The sequence below is a fragment of the Perca flavescens genome, chromosome 11 (assembly GCF_004354835.1).
Source record: "Perca flavescens isolate YP-PL-M2 chromosome 11, PFLA_1.0, whole genome shotgun sequence".
Taxonomy (NCBI): Eukaryota; Metazoa; Chordata; class Actinopteri; order Perciformes; family Percidae; genus Perca; species Perca flavescens.
This window is the reverse complement of record NC_041341.1, coordinates 13,899,082-13,923,158: the sequence shown is the minus strand read 5'-3', so window position 1 is coordinate 13,923,158 and position 24,077 is coordinate 13,899,082. Positions and strand designations below refer to the sequence as shown.

Here is a 24,077-nt window from a genome sequence, read left to right as displayed (position 1 = left end):
GGAAAGATAACTGTGTTTTGATGGATATAATTGATATTGACTACTATGACGTATAATACCCACACTGCTGTGCTAGCAAAACAGTTTTTGAATTTTTTTTCTATGCTAAAAAATAGTTTGACAGTGTCGGACAGTGATAAGGATTCAGCAATTTTTCATAAAGACTGGTGAAAGAAACCCTCAATGAAAGACTGTACTGAGTCTCAGAAGCTAGTGGAAGAGTGGCTAGACAGTAAGTGACATCAGGACTCATAGTAAATGACAGAAACAAGCCCAAACAGAAAATTAAAACTTCTCTGTATGTCTCTTTCTTCAGTCTCAGGCAGAAGCTCATTACAGAGGCAGTCGTCATGCCAAAAAGCTCAAGTCTCAGGAGAACAAGACCAAGGCCAAGCTGTCAATCACTGGAGAGACAAATGGGAGCATCACAAGTCCTGTTTGCCCCACCCCTCTTGTCTCAGCTAACAGAAGCAACGATCAGCACTCAGGTTCATTTTAATAACACTGATCTAAATACTGTTAATGTTACTTATTTTTTAGTTTGGAGTAGCAAACGGTGTTTTTAAAATTTTTTCCTTTTCCTTCTCCTCTTCTCCCACCTGTTTACCTCCAGATCTCTTATCTAGCCCCACGGACTCCTTTCCTCTTAAACCCTTCCTCCTCCCCTCCTGCTCCCCTCTCTCCTCCGCCTCCCCCTCCTCTAGCAGACCAGGCAGTGAGCCTCCTCCCTCCAGTCCTCCCACCGCTCTCCCCGCCTCAGGCCTCTTCTCCTCTTCCCCTTCTTCCCAAGCTTCTCCGCCTCCCCCTCCTCCAGCTCCTGTCACCTCCTCTTCATCCCCTGCTGCTCCTCCTCCTCCTTCCCAGGCCTCAACCCAGGATGCTCCTCTCTCAGTGGAGTCGGAGGAGGAAAAAGCGAAGAAGCTGTTGTACTGCTCTCTGTGTAAAGTCGCCGTCAACTCTCTGTCTCAGTTGGAGGCTCATAATGCAGGTGAGGAAGAACAAGATGATGTAAGGATTATTTATTATTTTTATCTGCTGCCATTTTTCATCTCCTCAGTGGAAGCTTGAGTGATCACATCCGTCCTTGAATGCAACAACAAGCAGAGCTTTTATCACAGTCCTTGAATGCAACAACAGGGAAAGCTTTTATCACAGTCCTTGAATGCAACAACAGGGAGAGCTTTTAACACTTGTGTTACTACATGATGATGATTACTATACACAGATATATTATTTGTCTTCATCAAGTTTCAAGTATCTGGAGTTTGATTTAAATAGAAATAAACGGGAACTAGTGGGCTGGAAGGAAGGGAATTTATCTAGTTTTTCATTGTCATTATGTCTCGTTTCACAGAAGTTTGGTTTCTGTGTGTCTCTGTTTCCAGGCTCAAAGCACAAGACGATGCTGGAGGCTCGGAGCGGTGCCGGGCCAATCAAGGCCTACCCTCGAGCCGGAGCCAAGCTGAAGAACGGCAGCAGCTCTGCACTGAAGGGCTCCGGCCTACAGAACAAAACTTTCCACTGCCAGATCTGTGATGTCCACGTCAACTCTGAGATCCAACTCAAACAGGTAGAAACACAGCGGGCACATACAGTATAATAACATTATTCTAACCGTACTTTATACAGATCTACTGTCATAACTAGGAATGGATTTCGGACTCAGCCACAGTTTAACTATATGATATCATAGTGGGAACCCCAGAAGAATATCAATGTTTGTGGTTGTTGCAGCACATCTCCAGCAGGAGGCACAAGGACAGAGTGGCAGGAAAACCCAGCAAACCCAAATACAGCCCTTATAACAAACAGCAGCGCAGCTCACTTACTGTAAGTATTTCTCTACCTCTCACTTTAAATTCAACTTCCAGTTTGCTTTATTGGCATGAACCATAGTTAATTATAGATCTGTGAAGATCAATGAATGCATCAGTAAAATAGATGAATGCTTATAATAATGGTGAGACAATAAAAAAATATAATATTTGAATTAATGATTATGTTTATTTGCTTTTTGTATTTATTCCACACTGTTTTTTTTTCTACTCTCCTTGTTTCTTCACCTGTTTCCTTGGTTCCTCTATTTGTCTCCTTATGGTTCCTCTCCACTAACCTCCTTCCTTGTTTCCTCTCCTTTTGTTTCCCCTCCTCTTCTTTCCTTGTTTCCTGTCCTCTCCTCCTAAGAAGGAGTTGGTGAAGCCCTCCCTCTCTCAATCCTTCCTCTCCACTCCATTTACTCATCCGCCCTCCTCCCTCACCTCCACCATCTCGCTACCTCCCTCCTCTCTCTCCTCCTCCCCCCTCCTCACTCCCACCTCCTCACCCCTAACCCCTACCATCTCTCTCCATCCTCGTCCTCCAACCTCCTCGTCCCTCTTCACCGCCTCCTTCCTGCGTCCGGCTCCTGGACCAATCAGAGCGAGCCAAGGATCAATCCTCTTCACACCCTACTGATGGCAGCGGTGGCGGTGAGGAGTCGAACTGTTGACCTTTGACCTCCAGTTTGTTGGAGTGAGGGAAGAGTCAAGAAGAGACGTCAGCTCTGCCATCAAGGCTGCAGGGATTCAAACCTGCAACCTTCTCACTTGACTGAGGCTTCAAAAGGAAACTTGAAAGGAGAGAACCTTCTCCTTCTGTCTGGATCTTCTGTTCAGGTCTGAAACTTCACAGCTGACGCAACAGCAACCTGTGATGATGTTATCCAAACCAGAAAGGAACAGAGGCGGAAAGGCTCCCACACATCCTTGAAAACCTTGGATTTTTTTTTTTTACAGTCATGGAAAAGTCCTTCTTAGTAAGCAATAGGTTGTCAATAGTAAAAAAAAAATCAGTATGCTGCTTTTTTGTTGTCCCCATTTATTGTTTTGATGCTCCAGATTCAAAACATCTAAAAGAAAGTAAAACATTCAACTTGTGCATGGAAACATACAGTAGAGAATATTTATATATTTTTTTTTTTTACCAAAAAAGTACCTCTTTGTGGCAGCCCAAATGTACTGAAAATAAAGCTGGAGTTTTTTTTTAATGAATTTAGTTTTGACTAAGGTAACCAGGATCAGAACCAGGATTTGTGAGGAACTAGAATTGAAAAGCGGAATTAAAAAAATATCTCAACGATACCCGGAACCGAGACACAAAGGTGGACAAATTAGTCAGGTCTGGTTGGGTCGGGTCCTCGGAGTTTGGAGGAGGTTGTTTCTGTCTAAACAAATCTCCTCTGAAACCAGAAGCTCTTCTTGCTCTTGCTGGAGGAGCTAACCAGCACCAACCTGATGTCAGATGTCCTCCGTCATGAACAAATACTACTGCAGATGTCTTCATGTCATGTTAACACTGGACTGATGCCTCAGTTGTCCTCCCTCAGACGTCCCTGCACTCATGTTCAACTCGTTCCTAACATACAGCAGAAAAATAAATTAAAAGATAAGGCAGGCATTTTTCTAAATTGTTCTTATTGTTGACAAATCCCATGAAAAGACTAAAACCAACAATGTGTTTGTCTCTCTATACTTTACTTAATCAATACATTTAACATGCTTATTCACTCTCCATGAGAAAAAACTAAATATAAACATTTCTCTGGTTGCTTTTAGTTATTTTAGAGTTTATATATAAACATATTCACCCAAAGCTTTTTCACAACTTTCAAACAACCGTATGATCTCTTTGGTGTAGAGACCCTAGATTTGGTCCCATTACCTTTCCTCCTATTGCCACCCTCAGGATACACATGCTGCTTTTAGCTCTGCTATTAGTAAGGCTCTATGTACAGCTTAATATTTAGCATGTTATGTGTGACAAAATAATCTCAACTCACACAGCCACTAACCAGCTTTATTCTGAGCTTTTCAACTGTTCATTCAGTCTCTTGGGGCTGAGGTATATTTGTTATTTTCGTTGTTTTTTTTTGTCGCCTTACACTCCACTTCTCCCAGTCGCTATCACACAATATATTCATATGTATGTATATATATATATATGACAGGAGCCTATTACTATCTTAGACCTGGTTAATACACCACATACAATCACATATTGACTTTTGACATCTTGGCACAGAGAAAGAAGTTGTTGTCTAACCATGTGCAGTCTTAACACTTAACTTTGAAGGGCTAAAATGCTTTGTTTTTATAGATAGTATGGCTGCACGGATGGGGTTGAAAGCTAAGAAAAAAAGCTCATAAGTGGTGAGAGATTGAGTGGTGGTGAGAGATTATTTTGTCACACAAACAGATTTTCCCTGCTTAACGTCAGTATATCGTTTATATTGTATATTGTTTTTCTGTCCGTCAATTTCATATTGTGTGTAGTGAACCCTGCAGTCTCTGGGGGGCACTAGCAGGATTGTTTAATGTTGGTCTGGTGTTCGCTAACAAACGACATTGCTTTAGCTAGCATTTTTTTGGCCTCCAGAAGGTTGTTTGACAGTCGTGAAAGAGCTTCACAGAACCAGGAGAAACCAAAGAAAACTTAACACGTTAAAGTTAAAGACAAAGTGTAAAAGCACCTCCTCCAAGATGATGTAACAGGAGGTTTTGTTGAGAGTCCACTTCACTTTGCAGGCTCTTCTCTTATCGGCTATCAGTAATTTCAATAATTGAACCAATAAGCAACTAAGGGAGAGTCACTTGTTCTGTTCTGCAATCAATTAATTCAAAAACATCTGAGAAAATGATGCTGCATTTATGTGCTCCTCGGATGGTCCCATTTCCTGAGTTGGGAAGTTATAATGTGGGAACAACATGGACGCTACAAAGATGTTGTATTTTATTGCTCAGAGCGTTAAAACAACAAGCTGTTTTGAGTGTTTAAATCTAGTATGAAGCTTTATACTAGAGATCATCTTGCGACGTCACAACAGCCCTGAGGCTAAATCGGACCAGATGCGTAAAGTGGGGGGGGCCCTTTCCCTTTCCTTCCTACCCCCCTATCTCCAGCGGCCTTGCTCGGACCACACCCATTTTCAACCTTGCCCTTCATTTTAATGTCAACTACACACACACACCTGTAAAGTGCAGCCTGCTTCACGGGCTGCAGCGTGAAGCAGTCAGTGTTGAAAGGGTGTTGAATCTAAATGGGTGGAAAAGACTTAAAGGATAAGTTCACAGGGTATTTACAGCCAGTATGGACAGGAGGAACAATTACATTGACCAATAACTCTTTAAATGAACATATGGGCATGTGAGTGTTGTATTAGTACTCTATCTTTTTTTAAAGGAAGCACTTGAAAATCTACAAATAAATGTCAGTAAATTCATTGCTGCTCTTTTTGTAAATACAAAAACATATTTATAAGCAGTTATTTAATTAGTAAGAAACATTTCAAACTGTCTAATGAACCGCATACAAATTGAGTGCACAAAGCAATAATCTACTAAGTCTATATCTAAAAATTTTGGTTTGATACTTCAGAAATGAGTGCTAATGAACGTCAAAGCCATGCCGATGAAAAGACAGTTTAAGGAACAATGTGTGGGCCAGACTTTAAAGACTGGATCAAAGAAATTGGAAATCATAAAACAAGCAGAAATCTTTGTATAATGAAAGTGTTTTTTTATTTTCTATGGTAACGGTCAATATTTTCCTGTTTGTCTTCCTGCCTCCTCCTGAAGAACTTGAAGCATCTCAGTCTTCCAATTATGAACAAACAGATTTAAGGACATTATGTGTTTGTGTGTTTATCTATGCAGTATTTTGGTCTCATGGTGAGGTATCTCTTATCCATCACATCAACATACAAAATGTATCAAAAGAAGACAAAGTGTCAATTCAAATGTTGCTGAACTTAAAAATGAAGCTCTGAACTCTTTAGCTGAACTTCCTTCTCTGTCCGACGATGTCATCATGATGCAATAATGTACATATCAACTGCTGCTTTTCTATTTGCTCCGTTTCCTTATCAGTAATACTGAGGCCTGAGAGTCTTGATACTGGATGCGAGTCTTGACACTGGTCAAGTCTTGATACTGGGCCAAGGGCCGATACTGGGGCCGAGTTGCAATACTGGAATGAAACAAACAGGTATGCACTGTTTGAATTGAAGAGTTATTTCTAGTTGACATGATATAAACTTTTCCTTTTGGTTTAAACTGTCAAAATGTTTTTGCTGAAAACTGAGATTGTGAGTGTGAGGGCATGCAAATTGAAGTGTTTAAAGGAGCAGTTCACCCACACAGCTGCACACAGGGCCCCACTCTAAACCACACAGGAGTTGTTTTTAACACATCTGATTGTTATTGATTATTGTTTAGATGGAAATGTATTTGCGCCAAATTTGTGTGTGTGTTTTCCCCTCACTAAATATATTTAAAAAGAATAAATCCAGATTTTCAAAATCTAAGTTAAAAGCTGTGCTAGGCAATTTATTTTTGGCATTGTTGGGCAAGAATGTCATAATAATCTTTCAGCATGTTGTAATTGAAGTGGTCTGAGAGAACACTAGACTTCTGTACCTCCTCTTGGCTCTGTTTTCAGGCTTTATAGTGTGTTCCATTTGTGCTCGGAAGTTGGATTTTCCGAGGTTAAAGTCGGAAACACGCCTTCTGACCTCGGATTTCCGAGCCTGGAACTCTGACAACCACAGAGTACCCCAAACTAAAGATCCAACGTGGATGCTCCATGCATCAACAGTAGTGAAAGCTGTAGTAATATACAGTTATAAGCACTTATGTGTTATTTGTGTCTAGTCGTACACACAGCGCTGTCCATATATCCAAGGCCGTACTGGGACTGAAATTCAGCCCGGGACTTTAAGATGTAGAGGCCTTTTAGGCGAGTGCCCTTGGTGCACAAGCAGAAGGATTTTTTGCAGTTATTTTAATTCTAATAGTGTTTTTATGGTATAAAGAGAATCAGATTACGCTGAAGACCTTCAAGAAACTTTAGGATGACACCTGCCTCCTCAGGTTGTATAAGCAAGTCACCACTGCACTGAACACAACCAGGTCAGCAAAACCTAATCTCCAACACATAAGTCACAGTATACTGACTACCAGCATGTCATGTGCACAGTCAGTTGGAGTGATAAAATTGTTACAAATACTCATACTCGTATACTCAAAAACTACAGTGCAGTCCCATAAAATAGAGATTTGTGTGTGTGTGTGTGTGTGTCCTTACTTTCTCAGCTTGGCTCCCTGGCTCAGCTTGCCCTGTGATGGACCCTGCCTCTGCTTACTGATTGTGCAGCTACATATGCATGAGAAGAACATCAGTTATAAATATGACCAAGAATAAAACATTTTCTAATTCAATCTGTGCTTCAGTCAAGTTATTATCTAGTATGTGGAACTATTGGCATTTTATCTTATATGTAAATATCTGACTGATTGATATGCCTAATATGATTGCCTACCCAGCCCTGCACACTGCCCCTCTACCTGTCTGTTTCCTGCTCTTCCTCTCTCCTCCTCCTCCTCTCTCCTGCTCCTCCTCTTCTCTCCTGCTGCTCCTCCTCATCCTCCTCTTCTCCTACTGCTCCTCCTCATCCTCCTCTTCTCTCCTGCTGCTCCTCCTCTCTCCTCCTGATGAGAGTGTATGTGTGCAACAATAGAAAATAAAAACAATTAGCTTATCAAAGCAAAAATTTTGAGACAGAAGCAACTCAGGTATACAGGCCTAAAACTCATAAAAACCTAAAACTGTCCTACCTCATATCACCAAATCCAAACCTGACTGAAAGTAAACAAGTAAACTCTTTTTTCGGTGCCTTATTAGGAGGGGCCGCTCGTATCCCCCCTCAAGATTGAAAGTATTTCAATTTGGCCCGGTCTGAAACACTCACAGACACAGCGCTCCGCTGCAGCTGAACGGGCGGCGATATTACGAATCCCACTATGACCACGCCAAGTCCCGCCCTTCACACACTACTATTGGCCAGGCGTCCATGCTTACATGTACAGGTCCTATCCCCTGACCAATCCCCTAACCCTAACCTTAACCACTCGAGGTGAAATGCCTAACCCCAACCAATCGAGCTGTTTCGTAGGGCGGGTCTTGGCGTGGCCATAGTGGGATTCGTAATTTTGCGGCCGGCTAGGCCGGTCTCGTATTAAAGAAAAAAAAAAACGTTGTTACCACCGGCCGGTTCGGCCGAAAAATGGACCGGCCGTTCGGGATTGTTCCCGGTATTCCCGATGGCCAATCCGCCCCTGCATATATCTGTGGGCATGTTGTTACGCTGTTTGTAAGCACAAAAAACTGCGTAATGCGTTGTTATAAACTGGCATTGCTAACAACGGCTAACCTGGCTAGAGCTAATGAAAACAATGAAAATCCGACTTGTAAATGGAACGCATTCAACTCGGGTGTGACGTCATTCCCAGCTTTGGTTTCGAGTTCTGAGCAAGGGGGTAAGCTTCGCTTCAGAACTCGAGCCATCATGGCGCCATTTTGTTGCTAACTGGCCATCACCTCCTGTTAGCATTCCGCTGACCGCCATTTTTTTTTTTTACGTCACTTGACTGCAAATAACTTTACATCTGAAGCGTTTAAAGACTCTATTTGTCCGTTGTTTAGTTCCAAAGAAACACGACAATGTATAAAAGGCTTCATTACCTTGTACCTCACGTTATGGCTCCATAGCAGACGTTTTTGTAAAAATAAGCTAACGATTGTGTCATAACCAAGTGACTTACTGTCGCATAGTAGAGGAATTACCGTATAGTACAGGAGAAGCTCGCAGGCAGTTTCGACTTACAAGAGATGTTTAGGTTTAATTACTAATGTTAACTAGCATGTTAGTGATCAATAATTAGCCTGTGCCCATGTTATCTCCTTACATACACCTACACTCTCCGTATCTGTAAGATTGGGAATGATTGAGATTTCTCTTGGCACAGCTACCAGAAGACTTACAACTTTCAGACACGTTGCTCACGTCACATTCTCTCAGTTGGAGGCTGCGCAGTAAAGCTGGCCATCACCGGAAAAGTGCTTCTAATAGCCTTCACTGGTCTCCGTCCAGAGCAACGGGGTCTCATGGTCCATGATATACTGTCTATGGTTCTGAGGTAAATGGAACGCTAGATAATCTATCCTTTGACGGGAGACTTTGGCCAATCACAGGTCATTTTAGAGAGAGAGAGTGTTCCTATTGGCTGTTGTGCATGCATGCTCCTGCGACAGAGAGGGGAGAGGGAGAGCTGCAAGAAGAGGTCTCACTCTACTTCAGATTCTGTCGTTGAAACTGTGGTGACAGTGGTAACAGTTTTCTGAGACTCTGCACATCCATCCTTACCATTAAAACTTTTCAGAAATGATTTTGAATGGAAACTGGCTAATTGACTTAATGGGATCATAAAGCTATTTATAATAAAACAAGAAACAGTTCAGAAAAGAATTTAAGAAAGACAGATATTTCTTTTAGATTTAACTCAGAACAGCAGCATTCAATCGTCCTCAGACGTGTTAAAAAGAGACCCTTCCTGCTCCAGGGAACCTCCGTCCACTTCTTTATGTACAGTCTTTATTCTCTGAACTTGTTTTTTTATGATGATGATGCAAATATGCAAACACAATCTTGTCAGGTTGAGATTATGTAACATTTCTCTCCTTATCATTTTATTTCTGTAACTTTGATTTATTTGTTAACATTAAAAAATGCTGACATGCATAAGTCCTGCTTTCTTTTTAAATAAAGTTATTCGCTGACTTGATTTTTAAACAGCTCTGAGGCATTGACCTCAGTACTTTTTACTGATTGAAAAACTAAGAAAGCACTGAATGCTTTGTCGGATTCGTAGTCTTGATTAAGTCCCTATCATATCAGCCCTTGCTTGATTTGAGTCATCAACAAAAATACATCAAATAGATTTTATGAGACCTAAAAGACCCAGATGTGACATTAGTAAGTCTTGTGAAATCAATGTGACTAAGTACAATTTAGAGGTTTTACAGTACTTTACTTGAGTATTTTGGTAGTATATTTTGATGCTTATACTTTTGCACTTTTCCTATATTAAATGCAGGACTTTTAGTTGAAATATAGTATTTACATTGCTACTTTTACTCAATTAAAAATGTGAGTTAAGTGTGTTACACCACTGTTTGAAACCTCAAAAACTCCAATATGCCCTAAAATATAACTATAATATGTTACTATAGTAACTCTCATCTGTGTCCACTAGCAGGTACATGTTGACTCATAAATACCATTAGAAGGAAAACTGTTCTCTCTAAAACTGGTTTGAACATGTGGACAAGAGCTGCTGAGACTGAAACGTCAGACCTCTTCAGTAGAAAGGCCTGAACAAACCAGTCCATCTGAGGTCATTGGACAGGAAGGAGAGACAAAGAGAGAGACAGAGAGAACTGGACTGGACTGGACAGGAAGCTTTTAACTGGTTTAATCATTTACTGTTCACTCGATATCTCCTGCTTTGTGGAAATGCATGATCGGGCCAGTTAAAAGGTGATGAGTTTTCACTTGTGCCGTCCAGCTTGCACTTATCATGAGCCTGTGAATGCCATGACAACACCTTACACACACAGTTTACAGGCACACAATAACTGACCTTCTGTGAGACGTTTACATGGCGGCAACAAACCAGATTACTGTGAAAAGTCAATTTAGGGCAGGACATCAAGGAATATGTTAGTGATGTTAATTAGGCTATCTCCCTGAGAGATAGCTTTAGACAGTACAATTGGCTGAAGTTAATTCATTGAGTGGGTTTTAAAAGTATAATATGCAGTGCTTTTCTCATTAGAACGCAAATATATGAAAATAAGTTTACCCTCTCTATCACCCGAGCCACTAGTTTTCAGCCTGTATTTTTTAAAATGAGTCAGGAAGCCGACAGCAATGCCTAGCTTTACTTGTAATTGATATCAAACAAAGACAAAATGTTCTTAAAACAAAGACAAAATGTTCTTAAAATGGTTATTAATCGATACTATAGTGCTTCCTTGTTTACTGCTGCAACTGCATAATGAATAAATGCAGAGTAGGAGAAAAGAGATTCCGTCTCCACAAAATCTGTTGAGTATTTGATAGTTTTTTATTTGTGTTTTAGGACGTAACCAAACTTGTAGCGCTGCAGAGAGCATACTGTACAATGCCAGCTACAAGATGCTACATAGCACTAGTTCTGGTTGTGTACAGCTAGACTGGAGTATGCGACAACGTTAGCTGTTCTATGACGTGTAAACTACCATACCAATGTCCAGCACGTGAGTTCATTTGATGCATTGCTCTCCGGTTATGTGTTTATATAGTCTATGGTTGTGACACAGGCCGTATCTGACTTGTCGTGACCAGGCTTGTTGACTGGCATGGTTTGAATTGCCATAAGAAGGGTTGAACACAGGTCAGATAACCCAGTCCCACCCTGGTCATTGGTGTGAAAGAGGTCTCTCTCTCTCTCTCTCTCTCTCTCTCTCTCTCTCTCTGGCTCTGAGCCGTGAAAGAAGGGATCAACTTTGAACACTGTTTGTTTACAAACAGTAAGCTGATACTCATTGCACTCATTACATATTCTACCTTTGCTCCATAAATACACAAACATTAAATTTAAAGTATGAAAAATATGTTGTCTATGAAATTATGCACAAAACGTCTAAAAACCTTTTATAGCCTCAACCTTATTTAATCAAACGTTCTCTTCCTAGCTGTTTCTTCATTTAGTCCCAATTATCTTCATGTTTACCTTTTAAAAGGGACACAATGTTTTTTTTCCCAGTGAGGAGACAGAAAGAGAGAGCAGGGTGGGGAGTCTCCAGCCTGCTCTCTCTCTCTCTCTCTGTCTATTTCTGATATGAAGTGTAGATGTTCCCAACATGAAGAGTTGCAACAAGTAGTTGCACAATAAGCCCAGACTTTTGAGAGGAGGAGGAGAGGGGGAGGATGAGGAGAGGTGGAGTTTTTGTGTCTTGTCTGGGATAAGTGTGAAGCCTCAGAGAGATCCAGAGAGACGTTGACAACTGCTGCAACAGGATTATTAACAGTATTTGTATTCAGAGAGAAACAATTTCCACTTATTGTGGTACTTATATGTGGGAGAATTGCATTTGTTGTTGTTCTACTTGTTGTAACAGAGGGTACTTATTTTCGTGGTATTGCGTATATATTGGTAGCTTTTGAACTTATTGTAATAATATTACTTTGTCAGAGAGATATTTCTACATGTAGTTTTAAAAGTATTTGTAGTTTTAAGATATATCTTTATGCATTGATTGTTAGTTATTTCAGTAGACATAATAGCACTTAATGAATGAACTGATGAAAAGTATAGACTGCAGGTGTAAAGTAAAAATCTGAGTCGTACAGAATAGAGTATAAGTAGAGTCCAGTAAAATGCAGGACTATGAGGAGTCAGTGTCGTTCCTGGGGACCTGGGGCCCATTTCAGAAGAGAACCTTCTTCCTGCTCTGTCTCACCACCATCCCAAGTGGATACAACCTCCTGGCTGTCATCTTCCTGCTGGCAACGCCCCCGCACCAATGCTACATCCCCGACAATAGCAACCTAAGCCAGGACTGGATCCAGACCAGCATCCCAGTACAGGTCAGAACCAGTGAGAATGGCTTTCAAACCTGTTCAAAACTGAATGACTAGTGAATGAAGTTATTAATACATTAAGACTTTTATTTCATCATCAGCCTTTAATCAATTATTTAACTATTTTTAAATGCAATCAAAATATTTATTTGTGCATATCAACACATTTAAGTGTTTTTGGATCTGAACCCTTCATCAGCGGCATGCATCATTTGTATGTGTTACAAATCTTTGTTTTATGATGTGACAATGTTATGGTTACGGTTTAGGCCCAAACAGGACTTGGTTTGGTTTAGGAAAAGATCTTTGTTTCGGTTGTAATTACAATCGCCTTAACCCCTAATCCTCCTTAACTAAGGGTTAGGGTTAGGTAACCCTAACTTAAAGTTGGGGGACCTTCATTGTCATGGTTAATAAAACACCGGAAGAGAATATCTCCCCAAAATTCAATTAACTCTGAATTTCCCCTTAGCGCTACAAAGTGTTTTAGCATCATATTGTTTTAGTGTCTTATTGTTTTGGTTTTCTGGCCCATAACCTTACAGTTTAAGTTTATACTCTATTATTCCAGCAGTCGGTCCTCACCCAGAAAACAACCATATGGGTCGATTAAGCAAGCAGCTCATAACGACCGACTATTACGTTTCTTGTTAGCGAGCGATCTTTTGTGGATGAAGTAATTATCGCGAGAGGAAGTTCTGCGTAAAGGACCTATCAGACACCACTGCACTCTGAAACCCATTGTTTTCAATCCCTTGCGCCGGGCCACGTCCGCGTTTCGTGTGTTCTCCTCGACGCAGCGGCAGCGCAAACCGTGTTTGGTTTGAAATAAGTTGGGGTGGTGGATGAGTCAAACATACACAGGATTTTCACTCAGGATACTTGGATTTATGTCCCATGTGAAACCAAAAGTCAGTTTGACCTTTACGGACCTTAGTATGTGTCGCGATGACATCACGTCCCGTCCTAATTGTAATAGTTTTATGTGACACATTTTAAGCAAATCCCTGATGTAGTATTTTTGTGCTTAAACTTTACTAGTTCTGTTTCACGTTTATTATGTGTTTAAAACTGCGGCCATTACATTAAATAGGTCACATGATTACACCACCACCGTGCAGCGGTAAATAGAGCGTTAGTATGTGTTGTTTTGGGAGATTTTGGAAATCTACTTATAATGTTGTTTATGTATGAGGGTGTATTGTATTACAGCGTTGTTGTTTGTTTTGTAGCAGGCTGCTGTTTTCAGCTATAAACTCACTGTACACTACCTGCTCAGCACCAAACAGCAGACAGACACAGTTAGCAACTACTCTGTTTCATAAGTCTTTTATTCAATCTGTTCTTACTTTTACCAGGATTGCTTGGTATGGTCTGAACATCAGGGACAAAAAACACCTAAGCCATGTTGTGACGGTCGCTGGTAAGGTGATAGGTATCCCACAGATCCTCTTGACAGCTATCTTTGACCTGCAAGTACTCTGCAAGGCCAGATCTATATTTGACTGCACAAAACACCCCCTTCACTTTCAGTCAGAGTACCCCAGTTCAAGAGCAATAGGAGTAAGAACTCCTTTGTTTCCTGTGCAGTAACTCATCTTACTTTGTGCATTTACTTTAGATTTTTTTTAGAGATTGCTGCTGTAGTATTGTGTATAATTGTTTTCTGCATATTGTATGTACAGGAAACATTTTTGTACTTTTTGTTTTTGTATTGTTTTTTTTTCTTTCTTTCTTTTTTCTTTTTTAGCTTATTCTCCTGACTGCAAATTAGTTTTTTCATCTGGGGTAATAAAGAACTGAACTATTGCTGCTGAACAAAGTGAAGGATTTAGCAGCTAAAGTACCAGATATTATATCTCAAGAGATGGTGGAGACCAAAAACAGAGCTGCATATTGAACTTAAGACGCACAATTTTCCTTTTCAATAAAATTAAAATAAAAGACTTGTTAGGCTGGCCCTGACTCCCCTGAAGTTTGCAGCTGCAGTTGAACATTGACTCTGATCTTTGGATTAGGGAAGTGATCTTTATGCAGGTCAGAACTGATGTGGTCTGCTCGGGTGCACCTCTTGTTGTTGCAGCACAAGTTGGAAATAATGAGGATCTTGTTTTCCTGGTCAGCAGATGGCCGGGCAGCTTGAGAGGAGCAGTTGTAGCCGGTACGAGATGGACCAGGTGCAGAACCTGTCTGCACTGGGAACCAGACCCAGCCTGGACCTGATCCACAACCTTTCAGGTCCAGGGCTCCTTCTCTCTAGCCTGAAGCAGGAGGGCTGTAAAGATGGATGGACCTACAGTACTGAGCACTACGAGTCTACTGTAGTCACTGAGGTACTGAGCTATTGCTGCATCTGTTGTTACTATGGAATTTACTACTGCAAGCACAAAAACACTACATTTTACTTTTGCTGTTCCCATTAGTGACCCCCCACCTTCCTCCGTCTATGTTGGTTACTGTTTAGACTCCAGATTGTTATATAAGAATCCGGTCTGGTCAGAACAGCTTCTGTCTGTAAAACACTGATGCGTCATTGCCTCTCTTAGCGGCTACCAATCATTGACTTACCTTGATAAAACTGGAAATGAGTGGATGGTATCTTCTGCATGTATCATATATCTGTGTGGTGTAATGCCACAACTTCTAGGCTACTGTACAACAGCTACAGTGGCTAAATTTATGTTTGTGTTTGTTAATGAATCTGGATTTAACTTTTAGTCAGGTTATTTTTATGTGCAAATACAAAGAAAAACAGCTGTATATTAATTTATGTTGTGCTATTCTAATCTGTTTTCCATTTACATAGTGCAAACTACTTCTGACAGGGTTTTGACCTTTTGAGTTCACTGAGGAAAAGTGATCAAATTAAATATACTTTAAGTTTCCAAGGCTTTTCACAGACTGATCTCATGAAATGGCGTATGTATCACACGCCAATTTGTATGCCATTATTGGCGTGTTATCAAGACGCGTACTTGCTTTTTAGCGTGTTTATCAACGCCGTTTGGCCTCCATTGACTTACATTACCTTGCGATTGTTTGTGAATTTACATTGTAGCGAGTAGTATGAAAGGGCGAAAATCCACTTAGGGAGGTTGGTGGATGGGTAAAACACGGGGCTTTCACCCAGGAGACCAGGGATCGTGTCCTGTGTGTCACATTTCCTTTGTGTCCCGCGTGTCACTTTCCTAAACTCAACTGTTGCTTTCTTTTTTTACTAAATCCAACCCTGTTGTTCTTTCCTAAAACCAACTTGTTCCTCTTTTCCTAAACCCAACCTGCATGTCACGTTTCCTAAACCCAACCGTAGCTTTCTTCTCTCGATAACACGCCAAGTGACGATAACATGCCGTGTATGTTTACGTCCACTGTATACAGTGTACAAATAACACGCCACTTGGCTTAAGAAAGTGGGCGTGTATGTTTACGCGAAGTCATGAGGTCATGTTGCTTTTCAAAGTTACATCTTTTGGCGTACGTTTTGTCTCATTTCTTGTTTGTATGAAATAGTAAAGTGCATCAATATCGTGTACATTAACTGCCAAAACAGTGTACTCTAAAATACATAAGCGCACTAAGACTGTGTGAGGTAGAGTGTAAGATGCGATGCAAGACTTACTACAGGGCAACCGGTAAACAGGTAGCCAAGAAAACCAGGAGGGCTCAAATACCACAGCAACTTGGCAATATAGATAATGAGGCAGAAGCAGTGAAAGCAACACAATCAAATCCCTCACCATAAAGTGATTTATGCCATGTACTGTTGTGAGGCAACTCTGTAAAGTTCATCTCAGCTTGGTGCCATTTGTGAGGCTGAGGCATATGTTGGTTGGGCAACCAAACCTTTGGCACAGGGAGGTAGAAAAGCTCAGGAGGATGGCCCAGAGGAGAAGACAAAGCCAGGCCATAGACAAGGCAATGTCACAGCCCCACCAAAACCAAGCAAAATGGATGGTGTTGAAATCAGCAGTCAGGACAGGTAGGAACTGGAGCCTGAGGACAGGCCTCTGAAGAGCTGGACACTGAATTACCAGGCTTGGAGGGACCGGACACTGCAGGACCATCTCTAAGATTATGGATACCGAAGTATAGGTTCTGAGAAGCAGGACTGAGCTCACAGGAGTGGACATGATGGAGGACCTAGCTCTGAGGAGGTTGATGCTGGAGGACCAAGCAGACAAGAGATGGATTATGCTGGACTGTGCTCAAAGCAGCAAAACATTTAAGAACCATTTCTAAAGAAATTGACACTGAAGGACACTGGAAGACTAGGCTTAAAGTAGTTGGATGCTAGAGGACCGTGCTCAGAGGAAGAACCGGGGGTTCAAGCAGGAAATAGGGGTTCAAAAGCTTGTGCAGAAGACTGAAAGGAACAGAGACTCAGGACATACAGACTCAGGATAAACCATTACAGGAACAACAACTCAAGCACAGATAGATCAGGTCAAAAGGCTCTGTTCCCAGACATACGTGACTGCAGGTGACCAGGGGGACTGGTCTTTTGGGTGTTTTTCCAGTTCATGCTTTTAATGTCTGTTTGTTGTGTTATTCCTGGTTGCATTCCCATCTTTGCTTTATAGTCTGCAGTATTATTCCAGTTAATATGTTAATGTCTGCTGCAGAATTCCCAAATGTCCCTTCTCTTCCAGTTTAACCTGGTATGCAGGGACCAATGGAAACAGCCTCTGACCTCTGTCGTTTACTTCCTGGGAGGACTGTTCGGATGCTTCATCTCTGGACAGATGTCTGACCGGTAATTTTCAGATTCAGTTGAAACTGCTTCCCTTTTTACTGCTGCTCTCAGCTGCTAGAGTTAGCAGAGAGTTAAGTTAGCTGTGAGCTAACCAAGCATTGACCCAAAGAGATGAAGGTCTTCGACAATTTATGGAAAAAGAAAATGTACAATAATTTAAATAGCTGACAGTCCTAAAATGTAGAGACCTACACCATGTACATAGTCTTCAAATAAAAAAAACATTGAGCTTTTATGGTTTGCTTTAAACTTGGACGACCTTCACGCTTCCAACAATATCTTACTACTTCAGTCTCTCTTCTTTGACATTAATATCTAAATCTGTTGTATTTGTATTTCAGATTTGGTAGGAAGCCTGTACTGTTCGGTGCCATCACCGCGCTGAGCATCTTCAGCAGTGCTGTGGCCTTTGCTCCGTCGTGGCCCGTCTTCACCATGCTCTTCTTTTTGCTGGGCCTGGGTCAGATCACCAGCTATATAGTTGCGTTTGTTCTGGGTATGGCTTTTTCAATTTATTTATTATACATACAAAGCCAGTGCTTTAAACCCCAAAAATGTATCTTCACAACACATATGAAAACACCAGTGTTGTTTTGTATTGTTGAGAGAGAAGTTTTCATAAATACCGATGATGGATTGTCATCAAACTTTCACTAATATATTTCTACTTACAACGTCATCATTATTTTATCCTTGTGCACAACAGAAACAACTAAAAGGTCCATTAGAGAAGTTAGTATCATTCGCTGACACATTTTAAACGTTTCCTCCACAGGTTCAGAGATCCTGATTGGTTCGACTAGAGTTCTCTTCTCCAACCTGTGTTTGCCTTGGGTCTACGTGTTCGGTATGATGGTGCTGCCTGTCACTGCTTACCTTGTTAGGAGCTGGAGACACCTGTCACTGACCATGGCTGTGCCAGGCCTGGCCTGTATCCCCCTCTGGTGGTAAGATGACCTCAGAACACTATCACGATATATCTGCATCTTTTGTACTAATTGATTAATTAGTTTGCAGGTGATATTTTGATATGACATAAAGGACAAGAGGACATATGTCAGGGTCCAGTTAATGAGTGTGTCCAACTTGTCCAACTGGTAACCTGATTTTGTACCTTGAATGTACTACAAACAAAAGACTTCATTCAGACAGATAAAAAACTAAACCCTTGCTTTCATTTGAATGGAATCACTTGTTGAGGGTGGTCTTCACAAAATAAACACAGGGTCATTCAGCAAAAGAAGTTTAGCCTGGCTCAATTCTTGCCAAAATTAAATGCAATGCCATCCGGATCAAATACATGCAAGTGCACATTCCTGGTAGATTACTGTTACATAAACACTGTCTACCTTACAATAAAATATTAGTTGATGTGATAACGTTCCACAGTTCTAAACACCTGTCTCTGTGTATTATAAACTGTTTGCTGTCTGATAAGTCTTCCGACTCATGGATCTATGACTCAAACTGGCCTTTCCTGCCCACACAGCCACTTGGGAACACCCCACTCAAGGAATGCCCTACTGCATGTTATGTGTAAAGTGCAACTAAGCACCCTGTTTAAGCTTGAACATGCCCTGTGCACATATTCTGAAAATACATTTAAACCAAAGCCAGAGGCACAAGGTGTCTTGTATTTTCGAGCGTGAAATACATTTTTTTCACGAACGTTCGCCATGCTTGTCTGATAATTTCCGACCTAGGTGGACAGACTCCTTAGTTATTCCCACCATAGCTTGATGAATGAGAAAGAGTCTGTATATAACACACATGGATGAACGAGGGTGATCTAGAGTCCTTCCCCAATTTAAACCAAACCATTTTCAACTGTGTGTCCACCAGGCTGATCCCAGAGTCTCCTCGCTGGTTGGTGTCTCGAGGCCGTTTTCAGGAAGCAGAACTCCTGCTGAGGTCAGCGGCTCTGGATAACCGAGTGGAAGCTCCACATGTCATCTTCCTCTCAGCCAACGTAAGGGCCTCAAACCTCAGCCTTGTTTCACACACTAAAGCAGGGGTCTTCAACGTTTTTTAAGCCAAGGACCCCTTAACTGAAAGAAAGACGGAGCAGGGACCCCCTAAATGTATAAAATTAACCTGGGCCTAAAATAACCTGTAGGGCAGCCAAAAGCCTTTATACCTTTTTTGCATACAATACTAAGCTATTCAAATATTAACTGTTGGCATAATTTCATAAGTCATTTTTTTATATTAAACATACATGTAGCACATTGAATCCTTTTAATTAACTGTGGATGGCCTTAGTGACTACCTTACCTATGGGCCAGTAAACCTATTATCAAATAGGCAGATTTACATTCGCTAATAATGTGTTGAATTTATGTTAGGCCAATTTGGTGGCCCCCTGCAGTAACTCTGAGGACCTCATAGGGGCTAAAGCATGGTGTACATTGTACTGCAGTTTCTGTCCCTCCACAGGTTGAAAAAGCAAAAAGCGAGAAGGCAGAGTCCCCCAATTTCCTAGACCTGCTGAGGACAGCAAACATTCGACAGATTACATTTATTCTTTGGTTCATGTGGTGAGTTAAAACACATTTTCATTGCAAGAATTTCCCCTGAATTTCAAGAACTTTACTGGTTGGTCCATCCATCCAGAGGAAGAAGATACAGTATTTCATCAAAGTTGTCCATTTCCATCAAATTTAGTGTTGTCCGCAGAGGATGATTACTAATAATTTTGGGGACCCTCTAACACCACCATCAGGACAAATCTTCCATTCTTACCGCAATAATATCAGCATCTAATGTTCAGTTTCACATTCCGGCTCTCCAGAGGATGAACCCTTTAGTTTACATTATTACATTTAAGCTCATAGTGTTGCTGTAGTCTTACTGGGCGCTAACATTTAATTCTTGTTTGCAGGTTTTCTTTGAGTGTAAGCTATTTTGGACTGTCATTCAACATGTCTGGTCTCTATGGCAACCCTTTCCTGAATTACTTCCTGGTGACGGCTGTTGAGCTCCCGGCGTACGCTGCCAGTTGGCTGGCGGCACGCAGTCTTCCTCGCCGCCTGTCGTATATCAGCTTCACCCTGCTGGGGGCGCTAGCTCTGCTCCTCATCCAAATCACTTTGTACAGTGAGTAAGACTAGCACAAGCTAGCTGCACTCCTCCACTGCTTTCTTTCTTTGTGAGTTATTCATGTTTTTGAATTAAATCAAAACAATTAACCACTAAGCCCCATTCCCTTTAGTTACCGCTGCTACGCCTGTCAGGGACTCTCGTTCTTGCACACCACATATGCAGTTTGCAACGATAACGGATGCAGATTTATCATCGGAATTCTTACTAATTTTGGGAACAATGGATTCTTGATTTCAGACAGAAGTAGACATAAGCAGCTTCTCATTTCTAGCCAGGGGTTGTTAATTCTGCTTGCTGAAACCATTATTGTTGCAAGTAGTTTTCATCAGCTGTAGCTAGTGTTGGGTAATTAGCTAACGCTAACTTAGAGTCAATTTGATTTTATTTTTTTTTAAGTATTAAGTATGTTGTAAAAGAAGAAAAGAAAAACAATACCAGATAAATACACAAACACAAATGATATCTACATTCAGTGTTGTTACTCACCAACACACATTCTCCTTGAGGTTTGACAAAGTGTTGAATGCATTTCCTTCCTCAAAAAACATTCGCAAAGCGTATTGTTTTCTTTTATCAGCTTCGCTTGCATGCAAGTTTACCAAATTGCAGTCTTACTCTTCCCTGGCTTTGCTGGTGCATTGCTGCATTATACTGGTATGTTAACACCACCTGTAGATCAGTGCAATAGTGTGAAAACATTGTCAAGAATGTGGATCGCGTCGGGGATCCACTCATAAAAATAAACGCTCTACTAGTGGTCAAAAACTGCACAGGGAACCTTTAAATGTGCATTTGAAGGCTGCATTCATACTATTATGCTAACAGACTGAGGCTAAAGTCAGTATCCTCACTGGTTGATAATCCATGAAGAAGACATGGAAGAAAAGAGCAGCATTGTTCTTGAATTGCAGAGTATTGCCAGTAAGCACTACGATTACAGTATTATAAATAAAAGTGTAAGTGACCTGCAGTCCAACAAGATAATAGAGTTTGTATACTGCTCCTCAGCTTTGAAACTAATGCTAGGTTCCTGCTGTAAATGATGTGCTTGGTGGCCATGCATGCTAACGATTGCAGTTCATGTTAGAGCAGATAAACACAAAGGTTAGTCTATTCCTTACAATTTTGCTGGGTTGGTTTGGGAAAGATTAAAAACAAAACGTCACCTCATAACTCTTTATATACAAAATATCTCTCTTATTGCAGCAACATGCATTCAACACATATCAAGAAATACAAAGCTTGACATGCCTGCCAGGCTTAGTTATGGTATGATTGCGCGATCGCTACTCTGGGAGGGGGTTTAGTGAGCTGTCAATTGCTTCATAGTGGTTCAGTGCTTCAGAAATAGTTCCTTTTCCCCGTCGTTAACTTACAGCCCTCCTCTTCCCTGCAGGTTATCCAACTCTCACCCTGACCCTGGTGCTGCTTGGTAAATTTGGCCTTCTGGCTGGTGCCGGGGTGTTGTACATGTTCACTGGTGAGCTTTCTCCCACAGTCATCAGGAACACAGCAATGTCCTCTTGTGCCATGTTCTCCAGAGTTGGGTCCTCTATTTCCCCGTACCTGCTGCAGCTGGGTGAGACCTTTCACTTCAAACATTAAACTGTGGAGTATATAGAGTATATATACTGCAATAACTTATTACAACAAAATAATTGTTGTAGTAGTGGTACCATCAATACCAGCTGAGGTAGTAGCTGTGAGGCTGCTATTGTGATGGGCTTTTAAAAGGTTAGTTCACCCAAATGACAAAAAAACAAACTCTTCTCAGTGCCCTCAGTTAAATCTTTAGTGCGTAACTTTTTAATAATATAGAATGTCCGTTACATTCAAGCCATTGCCAAATGAGTTGACACAATGCTAATTGAGAATATCGGCTCCACAAAACTCACTCTGTATTTCTCAGCATGGCTGTGTTTAGAAATTGGTATAGTACGGCAACTTTTGCGGGCAGAAACTTGAGTAAAGATAATTACCTCTTCTGAAGAGTCCATCATGTTTTTGTAATCCTCTGTGTCCTCCTTGGCTACATAGCAACCGTGTGGAAGAGGGTGAAGCGTGATCACGGAAGGCTTGTATCATGTGGATGCACCGACAGAATTGTTGTCATTACTTAGAATTCCTCACGGGGGAGACATAAACTACGCACTATAGCTTTAAATCTGACGATACAGCTATAGTTTGAGTATATTTTTGGTTTGCTCTAGTGGGGTTTCAAGACATTTATCCAATTTTTGGGGAATTTAGATGAATGTAATGCTTATAAGGGTATGTGTTGGACAAAGTATGAACTCACTGATCTGGTCTGGTTTTGTCTCCAGCTGTGTTCAATGAGTTCCTGCCGTGGATCGTTGTAGGTTCTCTGTCTGTGCTCAGTGTTCTGGTCTGCGTCTTCCTGCCAGAGACCTTCAAACAGCCGCTGCCTGACACCATCCAGCAGATGGCGGTAACACAGCGGTCAGTCTGCACATTTGAGTGGTGATGCGGTCGTTTAGCATAGGAAAAGTCTACGAATCTGAGAGTGGATCTTTGAAATGAAATGAACTAAACTATTCTCATACACATCTACACAACAATATATCAGAACAATCAGAAACAGTAGATTTGCACATACAAGGAATTTGGCATGGTGATTTAGTGCATAACAATAAGCACAGTGCATGAATGAATGAAACACACTAGGGTTAAGTTTTAAATGGATGCTTAGACACAAGAACAGAGACAGCAGCTGACAATGAAGAACCAAAAAGGTGTCAAATCATATTAAAATATAGAACAAGATTTGTACAATGTAAAATGAAATATCATTGTGTATGTGCCACCTGAATAATGCAGCTCTCCTCATCTGGCTTCCAGGTTCAGGTGGCCATGGGCCTCCATGTCTCTGTCAGAGGATGATGGGAAATCAGCTAAAGACCAGACTACTGCACCTGAGATCATCTGCACAACTCACCTATAAGACTCACAAAAAAATGAAAGAAAACAAAAACAACGGACAACACTAAAACTGTGAACCGTGGGAGTGAGGCATTCATTGACACCTTATGAATAGTAACAGTTTGTTGTCTTTACATACAGTAGAGACAGAGTGCACTACTGAGATGGAAAAGGACACTATTGCAAAGCTTTGCTGAAAATAAGGAATCAAATTAAAGCTACATTGTGTAGAATTTCTCCCATCTATGACAACCAACTGAATATTACTTTCCAGCCCCTCCCATTCCGAGCGCCTACGGTGGCCAAACCCAAAATTAGCTCTTAGTATCTCCATTGTTTACACACAGCTGTTCTAGCCACTCCAATATTAACATTGGTCTTGTTGCTTTGCCTGTTGTGTTGTCGTTTTAATTCTTTTTTTTGCTTCCCTGGCGAGTAATCTCCCCCTGGTATTCGTCACGGTGCCACTGAGTGTGAGAGGGCGAAAGGCGGAGGTATGTCCCTCTTTGGCTAATGTATTTTAAAGATGCAGGTGCTACATGGCTGCTGTCATCAAGGGGGTAAGCTTCGCTTCAGAACTCAAACCTCCTATGGCGCCATTTTGATGCTACAAAACGATCACCTCCCGTTAGCATTCCACTGACTAGCATACATTTTGACGTCACTTTGACAGCGAATAACTTTACATTTGAAGTGTTTAAAGACTCTATTTGTCCATTGTTTATTTCTAAAGAAACACGACAATGTATAAAAGGCTCCATTACCTTGTACCTCACGTTATGG

The 24,077-nt window shown here is 41.2% G+C and overlaps 2 protein-coding genes across 7 annotated transcripts in view; both read left to right on the top strand.

Annotated features, from left to right (window-relative positions):
* znf385b (zinc finger protein 385B) overlaps positions 1–7,253 on the top strand; it is a 57,275-nt gene extending 50,022 nt beyond the window's left edge. For 3 of the 4 annotated variants that reach the window (XM_028591089.1, XM_028591091.1, XM_028591092.1), the window contains 5 exons: positions 317–488; positions 614–988; positions 1,386–1,570; positions 1,735–1,830; positions 2,185–7,253. In XM_028591089.1, coding sequence (XP_028446890.1) covers positions 317–488; positions 614–988; positions 1,386–1,570; positions 1,735–1,830; positions 2,185–2,454 — 1,098 coding nt within the window. In that variant the 3' untranslated portion in view covers positions 2,455–7,253. The remainder of the gene's footprint in view (positions 1–316; positions 489–613; positions 989–1,385; positions 1,571–1,734; positions 1,831–2,184) is intronic. The other variant, XM_028591090.1, reaches the window with a different exon arrangement.
* A 4,666-nt stretch (positions 7,254–11,919) lies between these two features.
* LOC114564160 (solute carrier family 22 member 4) lies at positions 11,920–23,644 on the top strand. Of its 3 annotated transcripts, none has more exons than XM_028591369.1 (11): positions 11,920–12,505; positions 14,626–14,832; positions 17,149–17,252; positions 17,594–17,748; positions 18,028–18,199; positions 19,095–19,221; positions 19,689–19,789; positions 20,134–20,348; positions 21,751–21,933; positions 22,679–22,814; positions 23,214–23,644. In XM_028591369.1, the coding sequence occupies exons 1-11, from the start codon at positions 12,296–12,298 to the stop codon at positions 23,314–23,316; spliced, it is 1,713 nt and encodes a 570-aa protein (XP_028447170.1). In that variant the 5' UTR covers positions 11,920–12,295; the 3' UTR covers positions 23,317–23,644. The 3 variants fall into 3 exon arrangements, with proteins under 3 accessions (XP_028447170.1, XP_028447169.1, XP_028447171.1); XM_028591368.1 differs by having other exon boundaries at positions 14,623–14,832; XM_028591370.1 differs by lacking the exon at positions 14,626–14,832.
* The last annotated feature ends 433 nt before the right edge of the window (positions 23,645–24,077 follow it).